The 20732-nt window shown below is 41.0% G+C and overlaps 1 protein-coding gene across 1 annotated transcript; it reads right to left on the bottom strand.

Annotated features, from left to right (window-relative positions):
* Window positions 1-742: 742 nt before the first annotated feature.
* On the bottom strand, window positions 743-11626 carry onecutl (one cut domain, family member, like). Its single transcript, XM_041987164.1, has 3 exons — window positions 11293-11626; window positions 9464-10861; window positions 743-3404 (listed from the first exon to the last, which is right to left on the bottom strand). The coding sequence occupies exons 2-3, from the start codon at window positions 10500-10502 to the stop codon at window positions 3094-3096; spliced, it is 1350 nt and encodes a 449-aa protein (XP_041843098.1). The 5' UTR covers window positions 10503-10861; window positions 11293-11626; the 3' UTR covers window positions 743-3093.
* Between the last annotated feature and the right edge of the window lie 9106 nt (window positions 11627-20732).

Genomic DNA, 20732 nt, shown 5'->3' with positions numbered 1-20732 from the left:
GTTGGCAGAAGAGCCTTCAAGCTCTTTTATTTTTAATTTTTTTCACCCCTGTGCAGACTCAACCAACCCCCCCACATCACTCACCCCTTTGCTCTCAGCATGCTTACAATTGTTACTCATTAAAGTTTAATTCAGCTCGATGCCCCACCACTCCAACCCCTTCTTTTTTTCAAACAACCCCCTCCTACTTCTTTTACACATACACACACTACCACCATCCTCATTCTGGATGATTCAGCCTCCTCTCTGATCTCCCCCCGCCCCCTCTGAATGCCCCCTAAAGCCCACAGGTCTGGCCAACAGCGGACTCCAGACCAGATACCCAGAGAGGAGATGGGAGAAAAAAAGCCTCCCCTTTGAAGTCCACGAAAAGTCGATGGCCTCTTTCATGACCACCCGTCTTTCAAGTGCACACTGTGAAGGGGGCTACAGCAGTCCGCCCCTTCCAACGTTAAAGACAGAGAAAAGAAAAATGAGACGGACCATGAGGGTGAAAAACGGCCATGTTAGCCTCTCCACTCTTTGGCAGCATTTACACAAACATCAGAGATTGAAATCTTTTTCTCCTGATTTATGCTTTTCACCACACAAAACACTTTGAAAGTCAAATCATTTGTGCTATGCAAGTTGCTCAGGGAACCGTAGCGAAACACAAAGATCTCCAAGAAACTCTAAGTGATCAGAAATAAACTGTAAAGCTCTTGCACAGTGAAGGACAAATCCTACAAGTGTTGTGACAAAATCAAAGTTTTTGAAAATATAAGGAATCAAAAACTTACATATAAAATTCCAAAAACACAGGCCTGACAAACTAATGAAAAGGCTTGAAACACTTAGACCCTAACAGTCAGGAATAATTTTGAGACTTTCAGAACCATAGGCAGGATTAGGAACAAATCATAAGGACAATTAAACTTCACAAACTGCAATAGAAGAGCATAAATTAACCTTAAAAACCCTCTTGGAACTGAGACAACTGGCAGAAGGAATTAGCATGTAGAGGACGGTGAGATCACAGTTGGACATAAACAAGTTTCTGCACTGTATGGGGGAGGGGCTAAGGTGAGGAAGATGGCAGTCACAACCATGCATATTTAGCCAGGCAGACACACAGAAAGCATGTTTGCATGTGACCCTGAAGGACTAACACTTCACTTCAGACATCACTTTAAGTGGGTCCCCAGACACTTTGCACACTCAGCCAGATGGCATTGATCTGAACACAACTTAACAAGCAACTTGTCAACCCATAGGATGCCACATCATCTTCATTATTATTATTGTTATTAATAATAGCATTATTAATTATAAATATTATCATAACATTCAAACAAGCTTTGGCCTAGGCATTAAGAGCTGACAGCAGAGACATTTGCAAGAGTAAAGAATTCCCCAGTCTACAAAAAAACAAAAAAAACAAAATAAAAACAGAAAAAAACAAGGCCAGGCCTTGAAGATAGAGAGATACGCAACATCACTGGGTGGATCGGGCTGAATTGGGGTGGGATCGGGTACTAGGTTTAGGGATTCAGGCCGTACATTCAGGCAGGCAATGTTAATCTTTGGTATTACGATGGGATTCTACAGCTAAAAGTGCCCATCAGAAAAAGTCTTCAGTTTCACACAGACATACAGATCATTGTTAAATAAATACTTACAGTATATAGATAGCATAAATAAATTACCAAATAAATAGCAAGAGAAAAAAACAGGGAAAAAACAATAAATACACAAATGCAGTAATAAATACGATGATCAGATCAGTAATTGCATTTGAACCTTTCTGGGTTTGATTTAACTATTGGCTATAAGGAGGCATGTTAAAGCCTTTCCTTTGTGGACCAAAAAAATGACCTTGTACGTCAGCAGGGCTGAAACAAACTGCCCCACACTTCCAACATGTTTCTATAAATAGAGCGATGTGCTTGAAATCTGTACAAAAAGGGCAGAAAGAATCACATTCCTCCATGTTTTTTAGACATCTGTTAAAAAAAAGAATTCAGAATGGAGCAGAGGTGTGTACAGTTATTTGGAAATGAGTTGAAAAAAATAATACAATGTCACTATACACTGACATGTCAGTTGTACCTCTTCTCCATGGAGCCTTTGTGTACAAAGGTTGATTTCTTTCTTTTTTTGGCTTGATTTTGAGTCAAAAATGGCTGTGGAGCTTTTTATTTGGAAGCTCAGTGAGAGTCTTAAAGCTAAAGAGTTGAACCAACAAGTCTGCTTCTGAGTCCTACTTGTATTTATTGATTCTGTCCTGGCATTCGTTGAGATGCACCCCCTTGAAACCTCTGATTCATTCAAGGCGGGATCATTTTGACAAAACGCAGGAAATGCTCCTGTTGATGGTTAGTGATTGACGGCCGGGATTTGCAGACGCTACACAACTCTCCTGATTATTCCAGGCTCCGAACTTGGAACAGCGCCATACAGTCCTGGGAACCATCACCATGGAAACACATGCTAAGAAAGGGGAAGTGGGTTCTTCACAAAAAAAAAAGAGAGAATTTAAAGAAATGCCTTTCTTCCTCTTTCACCGTGATTTTCGAGGAAAAAAAAATAGAAGTACAAGAACATTGGGGGAGGATTAACGTCTTTGGATGATGGTGAAACACTTGATTATAAAGTTACACAATGGGGCTCTCCAGATGTGAGCAAACGGCACCTCTTGATTCGTTGGAGAGATGAGAATAAATTTAAAGGTACATCAAAATACAATTCCTCCTGATTTGTAATACCCTCATTATCTCTAATCTAAATAATCAAAATAACGCAATGAGATGGTGTCTATGTAAGGGTGTGACTCTTCTTTGAGTGAAATCATCTTTGCACCCTTGACTATACAAGCAGGAACTCACATCCTGCAATCATATCACTAGGCATTGCCTCTTTCCATTTCAAAGAGGCAATCAACTTTGGTTTGGGAAAAATGCTTCATCTTCATAAAATCATCTATAACAGCTGGCTCCGTCGCTCCTTCTGATAACGAGGAGGACATTTGTTACGGCTGATCTCTGCCTAGACCAGTCTATATGCCCCCTTGCTCCCTCAGCGCCCTCCCTAACGCACCTCCTCTGTGGTCTGTCATCACGCAGTGGTGCAGGACACAGCGGAGGAGGAAATGCTGGAGCCCGAGGAACCGGTCGAGGAAGGGCGGCCCTCATCTGCCCACTTGTTGAGGTTGCGTCGGCGGGCGTTCATGAAGAAGTTGCTGACTGTCGAGAGCTCCAGGCCGAGCTGCTGGGAGATGGTGACCTGCAGCTCTTTGGTTGGGCGGTGGTTCTCCCTGAAGATGGCCATGAGTGTGCGGCGCTGCAGGTCTGTGAACACCAGCCTGGTGCGCTTCGGTCCCTGGTTGCGCTCCAGCTTGCTCTGCTCTTGCTCCTTACGCTTGCAGGCTGCAGGCACATGGATAAAAGAGAAATTAGAGAGAGGAAAGGGGAAACAAGTTAGCTAACAGACTGGCTGGCTAACTAGGACAAATGGATTAAGCTGAGGGAAAGTGGATTTGTTGAAAGAAAACAGATTAGCTAAGCAACTTTGATTAGTTAAAAGAGATGAATCAGCAACTTGTTTCATTGTGCAGTAAAGGAATCAAGATGTCCAACCTTTCACATCTTGTTGCCAGTGAGCTGCTGGGGATAAAAAGAAAAGGAAAAAAAGCACATTCGTGCCTAAGCTCTTAAGTTTTCACCATGTTTTCCTTACGCTCTTTGATTATACCTTGGAAAAAAAAGTTCTTGTGTTTTTTCATCAAACCTTTTCAAAATTTTTGGTCCTGTCGTCAAATATATCTTTAAAAAAATCATATTAAAAATGTAGCTATATAAAGCCAATAAAAATCCTTAGGAACTGGTTTAACCAAGAATCTCTTTACTTGTTCTTTATGTTCTATATCACGTACACTTTGGGTTATAAACTACCATCAAAACTAAATAGCAGATACAAAAAGTGCAAAAGAAAAAGGAGAAAGCATATAAACGTTCAAATTTGTTTAAGTATTATATTGATATTTAAACTCTGTAAGTGAGACAGAGGTTGAACAGCCTTGTTAAATTGTTTTCTTCTTATCTAAAGTATTTATTAGGTCAGTCTCGCACATAACAAGCACAGAATAAATCTCTGGGTCTGGGTTAAACACCACTGTAGCTGTGGCAGCCTGCCCAATTATATAATTAATATTTGCTTATGAAAAAGTCTGAAATGTAAAAAGACTGTCAAATGAGCCAGCCTTGTGCGAGAGAGCACAGTAGCCTGAAGTGTGTGGGTTGAGCTCAGATCCATTTTGAGAATCAGACGAGCATTTTGAATTCAGGCTGCATGTTTCTCTACATATCCATCGCTGAACCTTTCACCTCTAACAGGCTGTAATTCTGTATTTACAGGAAACACAACACCAACCTCTGCCTTTGTGTACCGAGCCAACTCTCCACCCCACCAACAATCCTAACCCCCCTTCTTCCTCCCGCCCTGCCCTCCCTCTCTTCCTCTATCCATCTCCTTCCACATCCCCTCTTTCTCTTTTCTCTTAGTGGACACTTCAACATCATTAGTTTCTCATAAAAGTCATTTACATGTGGCGGCAGTGAGTGAGTAATAATCACTTTAGGTGGAACTAATTTATTTTCTATTTAGGCAGGGTTACGTCAGGGGTGAGTGAAACGAGCGGAGTCGGCATTGCACAGGGTGTTTAGAAGCCTTAAGTGGACTAAAACATATTTGAGGGAGTCGTGCAATTACCTAAATGCACACTTTTAAGAGGTTTCAATCAGCACTGTGCGGTTGTTGGTCGACTGTTTTGCTGATAGTATCAGATGCATTTCCAAGTGTAAGCACTGGTGTATGTGCACACAGCACAGAAAGACACACATACACACCAACACACATATAAACACAAAGATTACCTTTGCTGGGTATTTAATGTTTTATTTTCTTTTAAGAAGTTATATATCTATACATAAACAATTATTTTATATTAGGCTTATAATGTGAATTATTTGACCTGCTGTTTCAGAAGCTCAGAAGATTTAAAACATTAAAGTCAGACCCGATTTTCAATGGGAGTTTTATTTGCTCAGTTTTCGACTCAGTTTATGTGGACTGTTTTTCAACAATACTGAAAGAAAAATTGCACTTTATACAAAAAAATTCTGAGAAACAAGATTTTATATCGTGGACACTAGCTAAAATTAACCTCGGCTAAGAAAACACACATAAAAATATGTGTCATGTTGTAGCTTTAATGAAAATTAATTAAACAGATGGGAGATATCAGTTAATAATAATCTTGAAAATCCACATTTCCAACAAGATGCACACAGATACAATCCAAATCAGCAATACTACAAATATACATCATATAAACCACTGATGCTGCCTTTTGCTCTCACAGCAGCTCTGACTTGTTCAATTGATTGGCTTACAGCTTCCCATTGAGAAACACCTCAGAGCTGCTGTCGGTGTTTACTGTACGACCGCCTCTTCGCTCCTCAAACTCACAGCAGCAAATTTCTCTCATTAGCAGAGTGCTTGAGAAATAAGTGTGACCTTACCGCAGCCATTCCCATTTTCCACACGAGTGCCATCACAACAGCAGCATCAGACCTCAGTCTGAGAGCTGTGCTCAAACTCATCACCTCCACGTTTTGATTGTGCTGACATCCAGCTGAGTTTCTGAAACTTAAGTACTCAAGTGGACCTGAATAAATCTTGCCACGAATTTCCCGTGAACCTTCTCTTCAAAAATCATTATCCAAAGGAAATGTTTTGACTCGGGGATGCACTCTTGTCAGTTTGAGATTACAGGGGCCTGTTAGCTTTTAGGGCATCCAGAGCTCGTTTGCATTTCTGAGAGTTATCGAACCAAGTCTCATTAAAATCTGAACAGGCCGAGATGTTAGCAGCATGTCAATATCACTATGAGTGATAATATTTTTTTTTTCCAAATGCTAAATTTTTCACGGGTGTTACGCCATCACTATCATCAATATTTCTGGGTTGGGGATGGGGATGCGGCATGTAGCCATAGAAGATGTACACAGTTGTGCACGCTCAGCTCATGTAGTAATGAAAGGAATGACACGATAGTGCTGGCTAGCTTGCTTGAAGTGTGGATTTATGTCTCGTTGGAGGAGTCATTGTGTCCTGCCACTTTCCTCTTCCTCCTCTCCATCCTCAGCTCTCCCTTACTGACGATCATAACGCCGACCATTAAGTAAATGCTTCCTTATGCTGTAATCATGTGTAAAAGGCTCACAATTACCATGCTATAAATCCCTTGCACTGGGGCTACTCCTGGAGACATAAATATTCCCCTATAGGCTTCTTATGATCGTGGGAACAGCCCCTAATCATGATGTATGCCCCTGTCTCGTGTTGCTGAAACGTGATCGAAAGCCCTTTCCCTACCCCCCGGCGTCTAAACCTACACCCCCCTCCCAGCAAGAACCCCACCCCTCCATCCTCAACCCACCTCCCTCCCTCCCTGTCCTCTCCCTCCACCCCCCCATCCCCAGCCCACCCCCTGCTGATTTCTTGGGCCAGGGGCTGATAGAAATTATTGATTAAATCTGTGCAGCTCAGACTCCTCGACCCACAGAGGCTGGTTAACCCCTTCAGTGCTGGAGTGGGGGGAGCTGTAAGAGTCAGATTTTTTTTAAAAAACAACAACAACAAAAACAACAGCCCGATACACTTGATGTCACAAAGCCAGGGCCACGTTGGCCTGTGCGCATCTTCTGATATGCAAATGGAATCAGCTTTGACCTTTGAGCCCAGTTAGCCAAACGTGAACTGTACGCAGCGAAAGGTGGAGAAGGCTTTGTGGCTTTCATTACTGTGGGGGTGGTGCAGGCACAGGAGCCAACACGTAAACCGCATTGACCTTTCTTTTTCATTTGGACCTTTAGTCAAGGGCTTCGGCCATCATCTTTAAACTTATAGTCTCTGATCCCCTCCTCCTTGACTTTAAGTGTCAGGCACGTCTGTGTGGTCTTTATCCACCCTTCTTCTTCAACTAAATCCTGATTGCCTCCTCTACAGCCTGAGGTTGGGTTGGAGATGCATCTCATATATACTGCTGTAATCCATAGAACATACACACATAAACTACATACTGCAGATAAATTCATGGGATCACCTCCTTCGTGTTTAGCAAAGCATCTCTGCAAAACCTCAGTTATTTGAAAATACAAAATGGCAGCAACTGCATGCCATAATTACTGAGCATTGAGCTTTTGGAGAGAGCTCTTGCAGCCCCTCTATACAGAAGAGACACAGTTATGGAAATAACATAGCGCTTCTGACTGACTCCAAAGGGGCTTCTATGTATTTAAGCAAGTGCTGCATTAAGGTGGATCATCTTAAAACTTCAGGCGTGAAGCAGAGAGCACTTGAGCTATCTTCAGACTGGGGAGCACAGGGCACCGCGCATTTTAATTCCAGTCTCGATTTGCCGATGCGGTTGAGGTGTGTGTGGGCAAAGCGTCCTGCTCTTTCCCATGGAAATCAATAGAGGCTTGTAATTAAACAAAAGGGGGTTGGCCAGGGGGAGAAAAAAAAAAACACAACAACCCCCTTTGGAAAGTAGGTTATGTAGAAAAGTGCCGAGCTGTCCAGATTGTGGCTTTGCCAAGAACTAAATATGCAATTTCAAAAGTGTGTGGGAGCAGAGAGAAAGAGGAGCATTGTCAAACATTAGCACACTTCTCTGTGTAGGCTTTAATTTTTTATGAGTTTGATTGATCTTCTGTTTGGACTTGGCACACTGAGCCGTTAAAATAATGTTTGTGTTTGTAAGATGAAGAAACAGATGCAGCAAATAAAGAAGAGTGATTGGTGCTACGTTTCTGCTCGTAAGACAAAGAGCTGCTTTTTTATGACGAGCATGCGTTTCGTTTGCACAACCAAATGTAGTTAGCATACAAAGCCACCAAACGACACAGGATTAAATAAATCAGACCACATTATAGCCGAGTTACAGAGCAAACCCCTGAGATAACTCATCTTTGAGTAAGAACTGCGGTGGTGATTGCTGTGACGTTTTGCTGAATGGAGGATGTACACATGTGCTTTCAGAGTTGAACAATCAAAGATCAATAATTGTGAAGGGATTGCAAGAGTGCACAATCATTACCTATGAACCCTATTGTGTTCTTGGGCTTAATCAGTCGAGCTGCTGACAGAGGGCGAAAAGCAGTGATCAACTGGGCACGCTCACGCACACGTACAGCTCACAGACCCCCGCAGTGAGCAGACCAGTTGCAGATACACACACTCACTCACACGCACACACTTGTCTCGGCTCATCTCATATTACTGTGTTCACTTGGATTTCTTTTCTGTGCCGCGTGTATCAGATGGGCCCTCGGTCCCCGTGGAGGGACAACACTGTAACACAGCACTGTACAGCGTGCTGTCGTGTCTTCAATCCACATCCCCAAAGAATATTAAATGTCATGCAGCAGATTACAATTTGCCTTTAAAAAAATCTTTATTCTTTGAATTCTATATATAAGCAGCAAATTAATTAAAGTTCAATATTTAATTTGTAATTAAAAAAATGCAATATTAGAGTTGAAGTATATTGAATTCAAAACTGTAGAAACAGAAAAAGATATTTTTATAAGCTTAAGCAGTTTTGCTTAATAAGTATATTTTAAAAACAACCAAATTCCTTACAAATAAATGCAATTTGCATCATTTGAATCAACTCAAGAAAAAAATAGATGCACCTGCAATTTCAGTAACCTCTTCTTTTCCAAATCACACAAACCTGCAAGGTGCTGCCTGCGAGCTGAACATTTGTATTTAGCCTTGCACTAATTGCCTCTGTGACGACGTTGATAAAAGACGTCTGGCAAAAGCTCAAGTCTAATTTGCATCAGGTACCTTGCCAAGTCAACTTCAGGCAGGCGCTGAGCAGATATAAATCACTGCTTGAATTAATCAATCGCTCCAGAATGGCATATCTGCACAAATTATTCTGTTGGCTCAAAAGCGATTAAACTGCCAACCCCTGCTCACGCTGATCTTCATGGTTCATTTAAGAGGAGGGCAAATGTCTGCGGCTTGCTTTTATTGTAGCTACTGTACAAATCAATAGGTGATGTTTGGGACTAAAGTAAACAAAGGAACAGCGCATATGGTCCTTTTATTGCTCAAACTGGCCCTCAATGTGCTGCTAAGTTCTTATTATTGGTAGCTGATGAGGCTACAGGCAAAGCGGTGGTACAATCCCACTGAGAAGAGTAGACACATCCGTATGATGCTTTAGCTTTTCCTCATGTATCAGCCTGAGCTGCATACTGATCGCTGGAGAGGGGAATTTTTTTTTTTAAAACATGGAGAAGGGAGGCGTTTGGGGAAATCAGGGGGAGAAAGCATGTCTGTTGTTGAGTTTACTGTGTGAGGATGAAGGTGTATGTGTGAGGCAAACAGAAAGCAAAGCAATCCTTACCCTCCAGCCGGAGTGAGGCCATTCTTTGAAACTCGGGTTCCTGGAGCCAGCGGGACATCCTCTTAAAGGTCTCGCGGCCAGACTTGAGCTTGCCCCAGGGCTTGGGGTTCCTCAGGAGGTCAGACAGTGTGCCCTGTGACCTACACAGAACCCTCTCTGCGAAGATGGCCTGGGGGATGCTGTACCTTTTCAGCTCAGTGATGATTCTCTGGGCCACGTCCCGGGTGTTGATCTCCTCTCCGCCTCCACCACCCTGTGAGCCTGGCAGCATGCCCTCACCTGGAGATGATGAGGCAGGCGATGAGGAGTGCAGGTGCTCTGCCATCTTGGCGGCTTGCTGGCTTGGGTGATGGTGGGGCTGGTAGTGCTGGCTGTAGATGTGAGGGTGATGGCTGGAGGTGTGCTGGTGAGCTTCCATTTTATTCAGCTGATGACCCACTGACACATCACCTCCTCCAAGGCCTGGCGGTGACATCTCTCGGCTGAAATCTGATGTCCGGCAGAACAGGCTCCCTCCATGGACATCATAGCCACTGTGGAGCATCTGACCACCATTACCATTAGGGCTGTTACCTAGACTGCCATACCCATGCATGGAGGAGCCCAGGCCTGAACCTGTGGAGGGTGGTGACAAGCTTTGGGACATGGCCAACTCCTTGCCATAAGGGTTGTAGAAATTGGTGCTGAGGCCTCGGTCCTCACGCATGAGGGTAAAGCTGCCAATAACATTGCTGACGGGGAGGCAGGGATGATGGTGATGGTGATGATGGAACTTGTCATCAAAGGGCTGCAAGGGAGTCAGGGTGGTGTAGGTGCTGCCAGAGCTGGACGGGGAGTCGCCACTGTATCCCAGTGCAGACATGGAGTGGTCAAAGCCCGGAGGACGGGGCTCAGGTTCCAAAGACATGGAGGAGCCCCCAAGGGAAGGCCTGGGGAAAGCAGCTGAAAGGTCCCGGGAGTGCAGCATGGCCCTGCCATCCTGGCTATGAGCCAGCTCAGAGTGACTGTGGAGGGACATCTCCCCTAGACCCCCATCCATCTTTAAATTTAGCAAATAAATTTGGATTTTTATTTTTTCTTCTTCTTTTCGCTTCTGTGCTGTTGCTATTCTCTTGTTATTGTTTTTCAACAGCCAGGCTAACAGTCTGGAAGGTCTCTTGTTACACCAGACTATGGATTTATTGATTTGTGAATTAATTGATTTCCGGGCTTATGGGGTGTCTAATTAATTATCTGATAACGTTAAGTACTGTCTTCAAACTCCCTCAAACTCCCAGAAAACGAGTTTGCAACAGCTTCAGGAGCTTAAACTGATATTTTATTCTCACTTGTACATCTGCACGCTGTGTGTGTCTTTGGTGCTCAGCTGTGTTCTTCGGCAGCAGCCTCGCTTTGTGCCTGTGTGAAACAAGACAAGCGCTGTTACTCGCAGTATTTAAACTTTCACCGTTACAGAACAAGAAAGACGCATAACGTTTGTCTTCTCAGTCTAAAGACGCAAATTTACACGCATGCATCGAAAAAACAATAACAAAAAGAGCACTTTGAGAATTTTGACCCAGACGTCCCACATAACACGGGAGAAAAACACTGACGTTTCGGTTTTATTCATTTTAATATAATAGAATTTTCTAATATAAATACATGGGTTTTTTTTAGCTGTTACGCAAAGTTATGAATACAAAAGCGCGCGCATGTGATGCGACGCAAATTACTGGTACTGTTCTACTCCACGGTGCATATGGCTTTGGCAACATCATCACAGTCATAGATGATTCACAGCCTAAATAACCAGCATGTTTAGCTTGCAAATACATCCAAAATCCTACCTTTATTATCCGCTTCTCAGAGCGCGTCCGAGGCTGTTGTCCGTTCTGTGCATCTCTACGTCTGTGTCGCCGAGCAGCCCTGCAGATTCACACAATTGGTCCGCTGCGCCCCAGGGTGCTACATTCACCAAAACCAGAGTGCAAAAACCATCTGCGGGTTACGGACGAATCTCTCGCGCTATCCTCGTTCCCCTCCTTTTTTTTTTTTTTTTTTTTTTCTGTCTCGCACTCCAAAAAGAAAAAAAATCTCAGGGTCTAGCCTCGTGTTTCTGCTCTGTACTATAGCAGCTCTCCTCTTTTTCTTTCATTATCTCGTGAGATTTTCCTCCTCCTCCTCTTCTCTCTGCCTGCCACTTCATCGATCTCACCACCAACTCTTTCTCCTTCTCCTCCTCCTCCTCCCCCTTTGCTCACATCGACTCCCTGCTTTCAGTGCGTCACGGCCTTAAAAATCTGACAGATGTGCGATGAAATTCCTACTCCAATTAACCCTTTCTCTCCGGGGGGAGGAGAGTTGGGGGTGGGGTGGTGGTGGGGGTGGGGGGTTGCTGGGCGGGGGAGGTGTGGAGGTGGAGATGCTCCCTTTCTCATAACCCCACAGGTTAAGCCTTCTTCAGCTGATTACATGCACAACTTATGAATTATGTGCGGACATCCTGGTCATTCTGCTGCGCTCGGCTGTTTATCGTGCCTGATCAATGGATTTTACTGGCTGCATAATGTCGTTTTGTCCTTTTATGTAACAAGTGATGCTGTTGCTGCTGTTGTCACTGTGCAACATAATGTGTGTCATGGAGATGGAGTGGCATATATAGCGTACTCATGCTTTCCTTGGGTTATTGCAAACTTTTTCAATTATTTATCTTTTTCAACGAAATAAAGAGTCATTTAACACAGCTCTGAAACTATTTATTATATAGAGAATGTGTAATTATATGAATTACCTCACTAACTTACTGACTTTATTAAACAATAACAATAATAATAATAATAATAATAATAGAAAACTAGTGTGCACCATATTACCAAGCCACAGACTGTCTTCATTTAATCTTATAACTAAATTATCCAGAAGGATTTTGTATTATTTCTCTTTTTTTTGTTGGGTTTGGACTAATGTAAATCCACCGTTTTGGTTAAATGCTGTCAAGTGGCGCTTTTGTTTTTACCCAGCTCTTAATCACCACTCAGCACGCGGCTTCATTCGCTTCATTTTGCAAAGTCCCTCAACAAGATCAATGCAACCCCTTTATATATATATATATAGGCCTATATATATATATAATCTTTCCAGGAGATCCACGACCTGCTGCTGTTGCAGCACAGAAATGGCCCCGGAACGTGTGCGCACGTGCGCAAAAGCGTCCACTTTGTGGGAATTTAATGGACATAACAGTGCAGAATTAGAGGCATCGCAATTCGGATTCTACTTTGTTAGAGTGTGAAAGGTTATCATTTGCGTGAGCGCGCTCAAATTTGCGTGCGTGCAGGTTTCTGTGCTCTAGTGCGTGCATACCACTATGTCCAGGCGTATGCAGCCGGTGTGCATTTGTGTGCGCTGGCAAATGTGCGTGTGTAAATCACATGCACGAACATACATTTAGTCTCTACATGAATAGGCCTGTGCGTGCGTGGCCCTACACTCGCGCACACAGGCCTCAGAGAGAAACACAGATATAGACAGAAACAGGGAGGCAGAGCGCATACTAATCATATCTGTCTGTCAGTTTAATTTTCAGAGATGAGCAGTTCTGGCGTTTGGAAACAGCGAAGCGGTGCGCGGTGTGGGACCGCCGGCTTCCCGGAGCAGATGCTGCCCTATCGATCCGCCCCGCGCGTAGCCAGCACGAAGGGATGCGTGTATGGATGGCGAGTAGCTGGAGGTAAAAATGGTCAACGGCTACAAGCGAAAAGAAAAAGAAAGAAAGAAAGGTCCTCCTGAGGTCGGGGTGAAAGTTCACCTTCTATGGCTGGAAAATCCGAGAAGCAGTCTGAGACACGAGCTAGAAGGCGCCCCAACTTTTTTTTTTTACGCTTTGGACCCCGGAACGATGAACACCCAAATAGGATGATGAGGATGTGGGTTTGTCAACCCTGTGAGCCTCACAGAGCCTTCGCCACATATTAGAAAAAAATATGTTCTTACTTTATGACAAGTTTGGATTTTTTATTAAAGTATTCAATTAATTTGAATTCAAGTTTTAAATCTCCTGATCACACCTGATAAACTAATTTCCATTGTAAGCATTTAACTAATGCTCTCAGTCACTTTCTGACAGAGCAGCAGCAGGATCAGCAACATTACCGCCACAGCATTGACATTTTAGTCATTTAACTGATGCTCTCAGAGGGACTTGCAGTGAGGAAACATAGTGGGAGCTTCAATTCCTCCATTACCAGATGGCTACATGAGGAATACACACACTTTAGCCACTATAACTACAGCTCTTATCCAACTACGTTATAGCCCTCATATTAAGTTTAGATGGTGGGGGAGGGGGGTAATCTAAAAGCTAATACTGAGCGTGTTCAGATTTTAACCACTTAGCTGACGCGTTCATCTTAAGGAACATAAATGACTGCTTCACATCAGGCATCGACAATATTACACGCAGCCAATGGCAAAAGGGTCAAGGGTCAGAAGGACACTGCTTTGACCTTAAAAATGACCACACATGAGCTAGAAAATAAACAGAAACACGCCAGTTGAGGTATAGAAGGGTTTACTTTCTGCCGTTGCACTGATTAAGAAGCGAGAAAGCCAAATAACTCCACCCTGAGCAGATGAGTTCCCAGCCTATGGCTTGTCAAGATTCATAAATTCATATTTTATTATAGGCATAGAGAGAAAGAAAGAGAGAGAGAGAGAGAGCAGAGGGTGTTTTCTGCAACAACGGACGTGCTGTGAATGCTGGAACTTAAGGCCCGCAAACGTCTCTCAACATGGTGCTGCAGCAACAGGATGGAGGAGGAAAACAGCCACATTTTCACTCCCCCTCAACAATCCTGTTGTCTAATCAGCAAATACACCTGATTACCTATTAGTATATTAGAAGAGCCCACCCGAGGTTGCAGTTTTGAATGAGGTATTGACTCATGTTTATTGAATGAACCTTAATAATAATTTTAGGCAGCGTGCAAGAGGGAAGCAGAGTCTCATCTAAAGGATTAAAAACGCAAAAGCAACATCCTACATATTCTGTAGAGTCCTAATGCGTAAATTCACCTGCAAAGTCTCCTGCTTTATTTATTGATTTGTCCCTGAGATTTCCACTCACACAATAATAACAGCTTAATAATAGCTACAAAATCAGAAGTTTCTTTTTTCTCTTTTTGCAATGTGCGAAAAGAGCATAGTTGTTGCAAGTTCAGGACGGTGCATAATGAATACAACACACAAGTTGGTCTTTTTCCACATTATTTATTGTCAAAAGCAGGAAAACAACAAGATTTGTGTTGAGCAGATAACATGATTTTTTTAAATTATTTTAAAAGGAAAATCAAATCACACATCGTAAACAAAGTAGATATAACGAAATCAAAGTTGATATAAATATAAAAGTTAACGACGCATGTTATAAAGAAAAAAATTTATAGAAATGTTGAATCATTATAATTTCTTTTTGTTTTCGTTTTATATTAATATTACTTGTGTGACATTACTTGTTGCATCTGGATATGCTAATGAGTTCAATAATGCCACCACTGCAGAGCTGGGAATTTACTCTTCTTGTAGTCTTAGTAATTTAAAATATCATCTGTATATATATATATATATGAGAATTGTCTTTGTTACACCACATTGCAGGACAATGACAGATAAAGAGAAAACAATCTCGATTTGTGGCAGTGAGAAATAAACATTAATTTCAGATTTAGATTTTTTTTGTAATTATAGTTTGATATTAGATTAAAAAATTATTAACCCACTACAAATCCTTTTTGTTTTATTTTTCACCCAAGAAAAACACATTTAAATGTTGCTGTTGATGTATTGTCTGAAGTCTTTATAAGAATAAAAGCTACTCATTTTTACTCTAAAACCTGCTGTGTACTTGTGCTGTGCTGTTCAGACCCAGAAAACCCAGATTTACTCAAAACTTTACAGTAAATATTTAAATAAATTTTAAAAAAGAGTGTATTATTTTTGCTGGAATGTATTTTTTTAACCAATTCTTTAGTATCTGTGTAACAATTGATAGAAAAAAAAATTTAAATGTTGTTTGACTTTTCTTCAGAAAAAAAAGCTCAGGGTATGATGTTTTCTAACATGACCTTTAATTTTATTTTCTATTATTTAAAAAATATTTCAAAAATAAAGTGATAATTAAGTGTATTGCCTCTACAGAGATGATAAAAATATAATAAATTAATAAGTAAAATATATGTTTTTAAATGAAAGGAATTATTTTAGTTAATTGAAATTAGATTAAAAGTGATTTGTATACTCATATGAAATTAAAACTCAGGACAGATTGGAATGACTTCCGGTTACTGTGACATTGCACTGTTTTCTCTTCCTTTTTTTCCTGTTGTCAACTCCCTCTTTATTCCTGTGCCATCCCTAACAAATCGATCAAATCAATGATTACCACGAGACCTGGCGTTACACAGACCACAATGTGAATAATCAATAACTGAATTAATGTGGTCCGAGAATACCTAATAGTGGCAGAATTTAAAATAAATGGACAAAATATTAATGATGGTAATGATGGCAGCATTTAGCATCGATGTAAAAGAAAAAAAAACACCATATTGACTCATTTAGCATCAGATAACATGAGTGACGCTCAAGTGAACCTGCAAGATTGAGTGTTGCATAAATATGGATGATTACGAGCTCAAGGATCGTATATCTGACTCATCTGTTACGCAACATGGAAATTACGAAGATTAACCTGTGGTAAAGTGATCTTTTCTTTGCACATTTTAATTTACATATTTCCCTTTTAAGGCTGGAAATAAATACGACTAACCCGCCGGTTAGTGTGTGCGTTGATGCAGGCCTACAGTTTTATCTGCATTAATAACGTGTGCAAACACACACGGCTACTACCTGAATATCACCACAGCAATTAACACTGACAGCAAAATACATGATGAAAAACTTTGTATGACAATATTTTAAAAAAATTCAGAATTAAAAAAGATTTAGGTTATAAGCCTGTAATTTTAAACAGTGTTTGTCCTTAGTTTTTGTTTAAGTAAAACAGATTAAATTAAATACACTCCAAATCAACCTTTTATTTAACTCTCATGAACCCCACCTGCCTCCATCAGGTCGAAGATGTAAAACAGTGGAGCTGCTGCTGGAAACTTCCAGCAAAATGAATGAATGATAATCACATTATTTTCTACTATTATTTGAAGATTTCGTTGCAGTAATGATCGTGTACGCCATGATGTGGAACTTGACTTCACAGCGTGAATAATGTTATTATCGATCATATCTGGATTAATGCAAATTCACTCGTTTAATTCACTGGGTTCGGCTCTTGTGCACATCAGCCAATAACCCACCCAGAAAGAGAGCGAGAAGAAACATATGTATATATTTATATAAATATATATATATATTTATTTGATTTTTTTTTACGTCGAACAAACAATAAAAGAATTATTTTAAATATTGAGTCGAGGATTATTTGCAAGAATAACGTGTTATAATCGTTTTTCAAGTTCTTAAAATATATATTTTAATTAAATGAAAAACAAATTGTTGTAAAGTTCTTCATTTAGGGAATTCAGAGGTTTACATTTGTGAGCGCGCATGGGCGCGCAACAACTTGTATCGATCCACGCATTTCAAACAGCCTCCTATTTGCCCTACAACTATTTTTCATATAAAATGTAAATATCTCCCTGTGTAATTGGCTCTGCATTCTTTATGTAAATGAAATTATCTGGTGGCCCAAGCCGCGAGGGGAGAAAGGAAAAGTGTGTAATTTATGGAAAATGGAGCTGGAGGGGGTGCAAAGGTCGATAAGTTGAAACTTGTCAGAGTTTATTTCTTTGCCTTCTGTCTGAGTCAGACCTCATCATAAGTTTTTGAGAAGTTCAGCAATTAGTAGTTAACAGTAACATAGCTGGAGAAGATGTCAGCTAGCATGTTTTGCAAGTTTTTCAAGGACATTTAAATGTGCTGCTTTAAAAATTAGGCATTTATCTTCTGATACTGATAATAATTTATATTAAATTCAGATTTTGGTTAGCATTTCATTATTGGTTTTGTAGCTTTACTAATTCTGTCAGAAAGGCAGTGATCTAGCAGAATGTATCTTATTTCTATTTTAGAGGTGATTGATGGTAAATGGAAGATTTCAAGTTGTCACATAATACAAATTCTTTCCAAGACAAGAAAAAAATAAAAAATAAAGGTTACTTTAAAATTACACACACTTCGAATCAAAGATAGCAATTATAATAATACAATATACTTAAAGACAGTTCATTTAGTTGTTTTCTGCTTATTTTCTGACTTAACAGAGTGAGACATCTTTTTGGCAAACATGGCTATAAGGAAAAATAGACACATGAACAGCACAAGGCCTTTAACACACACATGGAGTCTGCATAAAGCAGCTTAATAACCACATTAAATACAGCAGACATTACTGTAGCTGCTTTTAAATTACAGCAAACCGTTTGAACCGTTTCCCCAAACGAGACCTCATGCAAATTTCAGTCTCTGATCAGATGCTGCAGCTTGGATAATCAGTCAAACACACCATGCATAAAAACACTGGCACACTCAAACTCTTTGACACAAACATATACATTAATGAGTGCATCCCCTGCTTTCTCTATTTCCCTTCCTCCTTCCATTTTGGCCTCCACACTTCCTGGTCATCTAATAGAGTAAAGAACACTGTTCTTGTTTTGTTGCTTTTTTTTTTTTTTTGTTTGTTTGTTTTTAGAAATCCTTGATCTGCTTCTTAACAAATCTCTCACCACTCACTGATAAAAATACCATTTAAAAAGCATCTGCATATTGATCACAGAAACACTAAAGGCTATTTTCTGCAACGATAATGCATGCTTCTGCCCAGGCCTGTCCGTCTAAGAGGATGTGTGTGTGTGTGTGTGAGAGAGAGAGAGAAGATGCACGTGTGTGTAAGTGTGTGTGGCAGTAAACGTGTTTGTCTCACAGCTGAAAAGTGTGTGCCAGTCTCTCCAGCCAGTCAGCCAGTGTAACTCGGTGGGGGATCAAAGACAGCAGGGTTTCTCTCCTTTTTTTTTCGCCCATCCTTGGATTTCCAGTCAGGTCAGCCCCACCTTTGCATCCACTCCCCCCCCCACACACACACACCACCCACCTATACTCCAACCCCACCTCTTTCTCATCCTCCTCCTCTTCTTGCATGCCTCTCTCCACCTCTTCCCAATTATTCCCTGAATTTCCATCCCTGCTCGGCTGTTAATAAATCCACTCTGCATCCTTCTCTCTTCCTCTGCAGTGGCTCCTGGTTCCTCTTCATCCGTCCGAGGTGAGGCGAGGAGTGTGCAGCCTCATCCGCCTCTCTTTCACTCCCTCTCCCTCTCTCTCCCTCTCCCTTCGCTCTTTAATCAGCATGTTAATAAGAAAGGTAACTAATCAATACATTCAATGGCCTGGCTTGGCGATTGATACGATCTCTATTCACCTCCCCCTTCACTCCGTGCTGCTAAACACACAGACAGAGAAATACACACAAATACACAACCACAAGACAGTCCTGGGTTAAAATAGGCCCTGTGTGGTAATTCAGTTGAGTCACTTTCTTTTGAAACATCAAGGGTAGACCATAAAATTTTACTTCCTGTGCATGATCAAGCACTGCAGGTTTGTAGTGGATGATGTGATTTAAGCCTCATGATAAAGAGTCATGGTAGTAATGGTCATAGTATAAAGCGGAAGCTAAAAGTTTCATTGTATGGAGGCTTTTTTAAAATTATTATTATTAAAAATAAAGGCCTTTCCCAGTTGAGAAATCACATCAGCAAAGACTGAGATGCATCTCCAGTAAAGCTGTCAAAAGATATACAAGAGCATTGGTTGTTTGTTCAGATGCCAAGAAAGGCCAAGTTAACACAGACAGGCCTCACGTCAGCATGCAAGCCATGGCTACAAGCAGATTTGGAAGTAAGAGACAATAATGCAGTAGAATTAGAGAGGGAGGAATTCAGAGTGCACTTTAAAGATTGGTGTTTATGCCATTACTACCCTTATTGACATAATCAGCTTTTTTTATTTATTTATTTTTGCATGCCTATTTCTACACAATCTTGAAACAAAATTTCCAATCTCCCCTTTGACCTGCTGCAACTCTGCACCACCACATTGGTGGCCAGCACCAGATATTTACTCAAAACCTCCCAACATCTCTGTGCAAATTTTATTCTGTGAGGAGCGATCAGGTCATTCCTAAGGATCAAACATTCTGACTGTGATGTGAATCAACATTACAAATGTACTGCTGTGGACTCATGCGTATGATTCATTTTCAAAAGAACATATTTAGTCACTTTTTAAGGAAATATCATGAGTGTTATTTCAGTATTAAATTCCCAAAGACAGTTTGTTTCATTTTCTCCCCTGTGGAACATCCATAGACTACAGGTAAGACTTTAAAGATTACAGGGATTTCCCATCACCCTAATGCAAAATAATTAGAGTGTTTTGCTGGAAGGAAGCAAAGAAGAACCCAGGCTGATGTTTTGTACATCAAGTAAATCAGGTAGAACAAGCTGAATTTGCACAATTATGCTGGTGTGGATAACTTTTTCTTTACTATGGTGCATCCAGCAGAAAAAACTAAGATTTTTCTAAAGTTTTGTGTCATTTTTAAAAAAGGACACAGAGGTATCTGCAGTATTGTATGATCACTTGAAAAGCTTTTGGGTTGAAGGCAACAATTCCTTATGGTAATATCCCTAAACACCTGGCACACATTTTGGTCTGTACTTTGTTCTTTTCTCTTTCTCCCAGTTCTCATCTTTTACTCTTCTTCAACCACCCAAGCCCTACATCCTACCCATTTAAAAAAATAAAAAAATAAACAAATAAATAAATCTTTTGCCAGTTGCTGTTAAAGGTATGTGGATATTTGGCCAGGGAGGTCCATGTAGCCCTTAAGGGCAGAAGATAGTTTGAAATCACTAGGGAGGGGAATATTTAAAAGCAGAATACTTGCACAGCTTACGGCAGCAAACAGAGAAACATCTCGCCTTGTACCAAAGTAAACATCCACTTCTATCTCCCTGTCTCTCTCCCCAATATTATTAATAGATAGGAGGGAGAAAAATACACAAGCTACACACAGAAACACATAAGTCCTCCGTCCTCAGGATATGGAACTCCAACAGACATGAAAACGTTCAGGCTCCTTCTGAGGAGGACATAAGAGGCATGGCACAGGATGAAGGGAAATCCTCCATACAGGAACAACACAGGCAAC

Source organism: Melanotaenia boesemani, chromosome 6 (genome assembly GCF_017639745.1).
Source record: "Melanotaenia boesemani isolate fMelBoe1 chromosome 6, fMelBoe1.pri, whole genome shotgun sequence".
Taxonomy (NCBI): domain Eukaryota; kingdom Metazoa; phylum Chordata; class Actinopteri; order Atheriniformes; family Melanotaeniidae; genus Melanotaenia; species Melanotaenia boesemani.
Note: the sequence above shows the minus strand (reverse complement) of the source record. Positions and strands in the feature narration are given on the sequence as shown.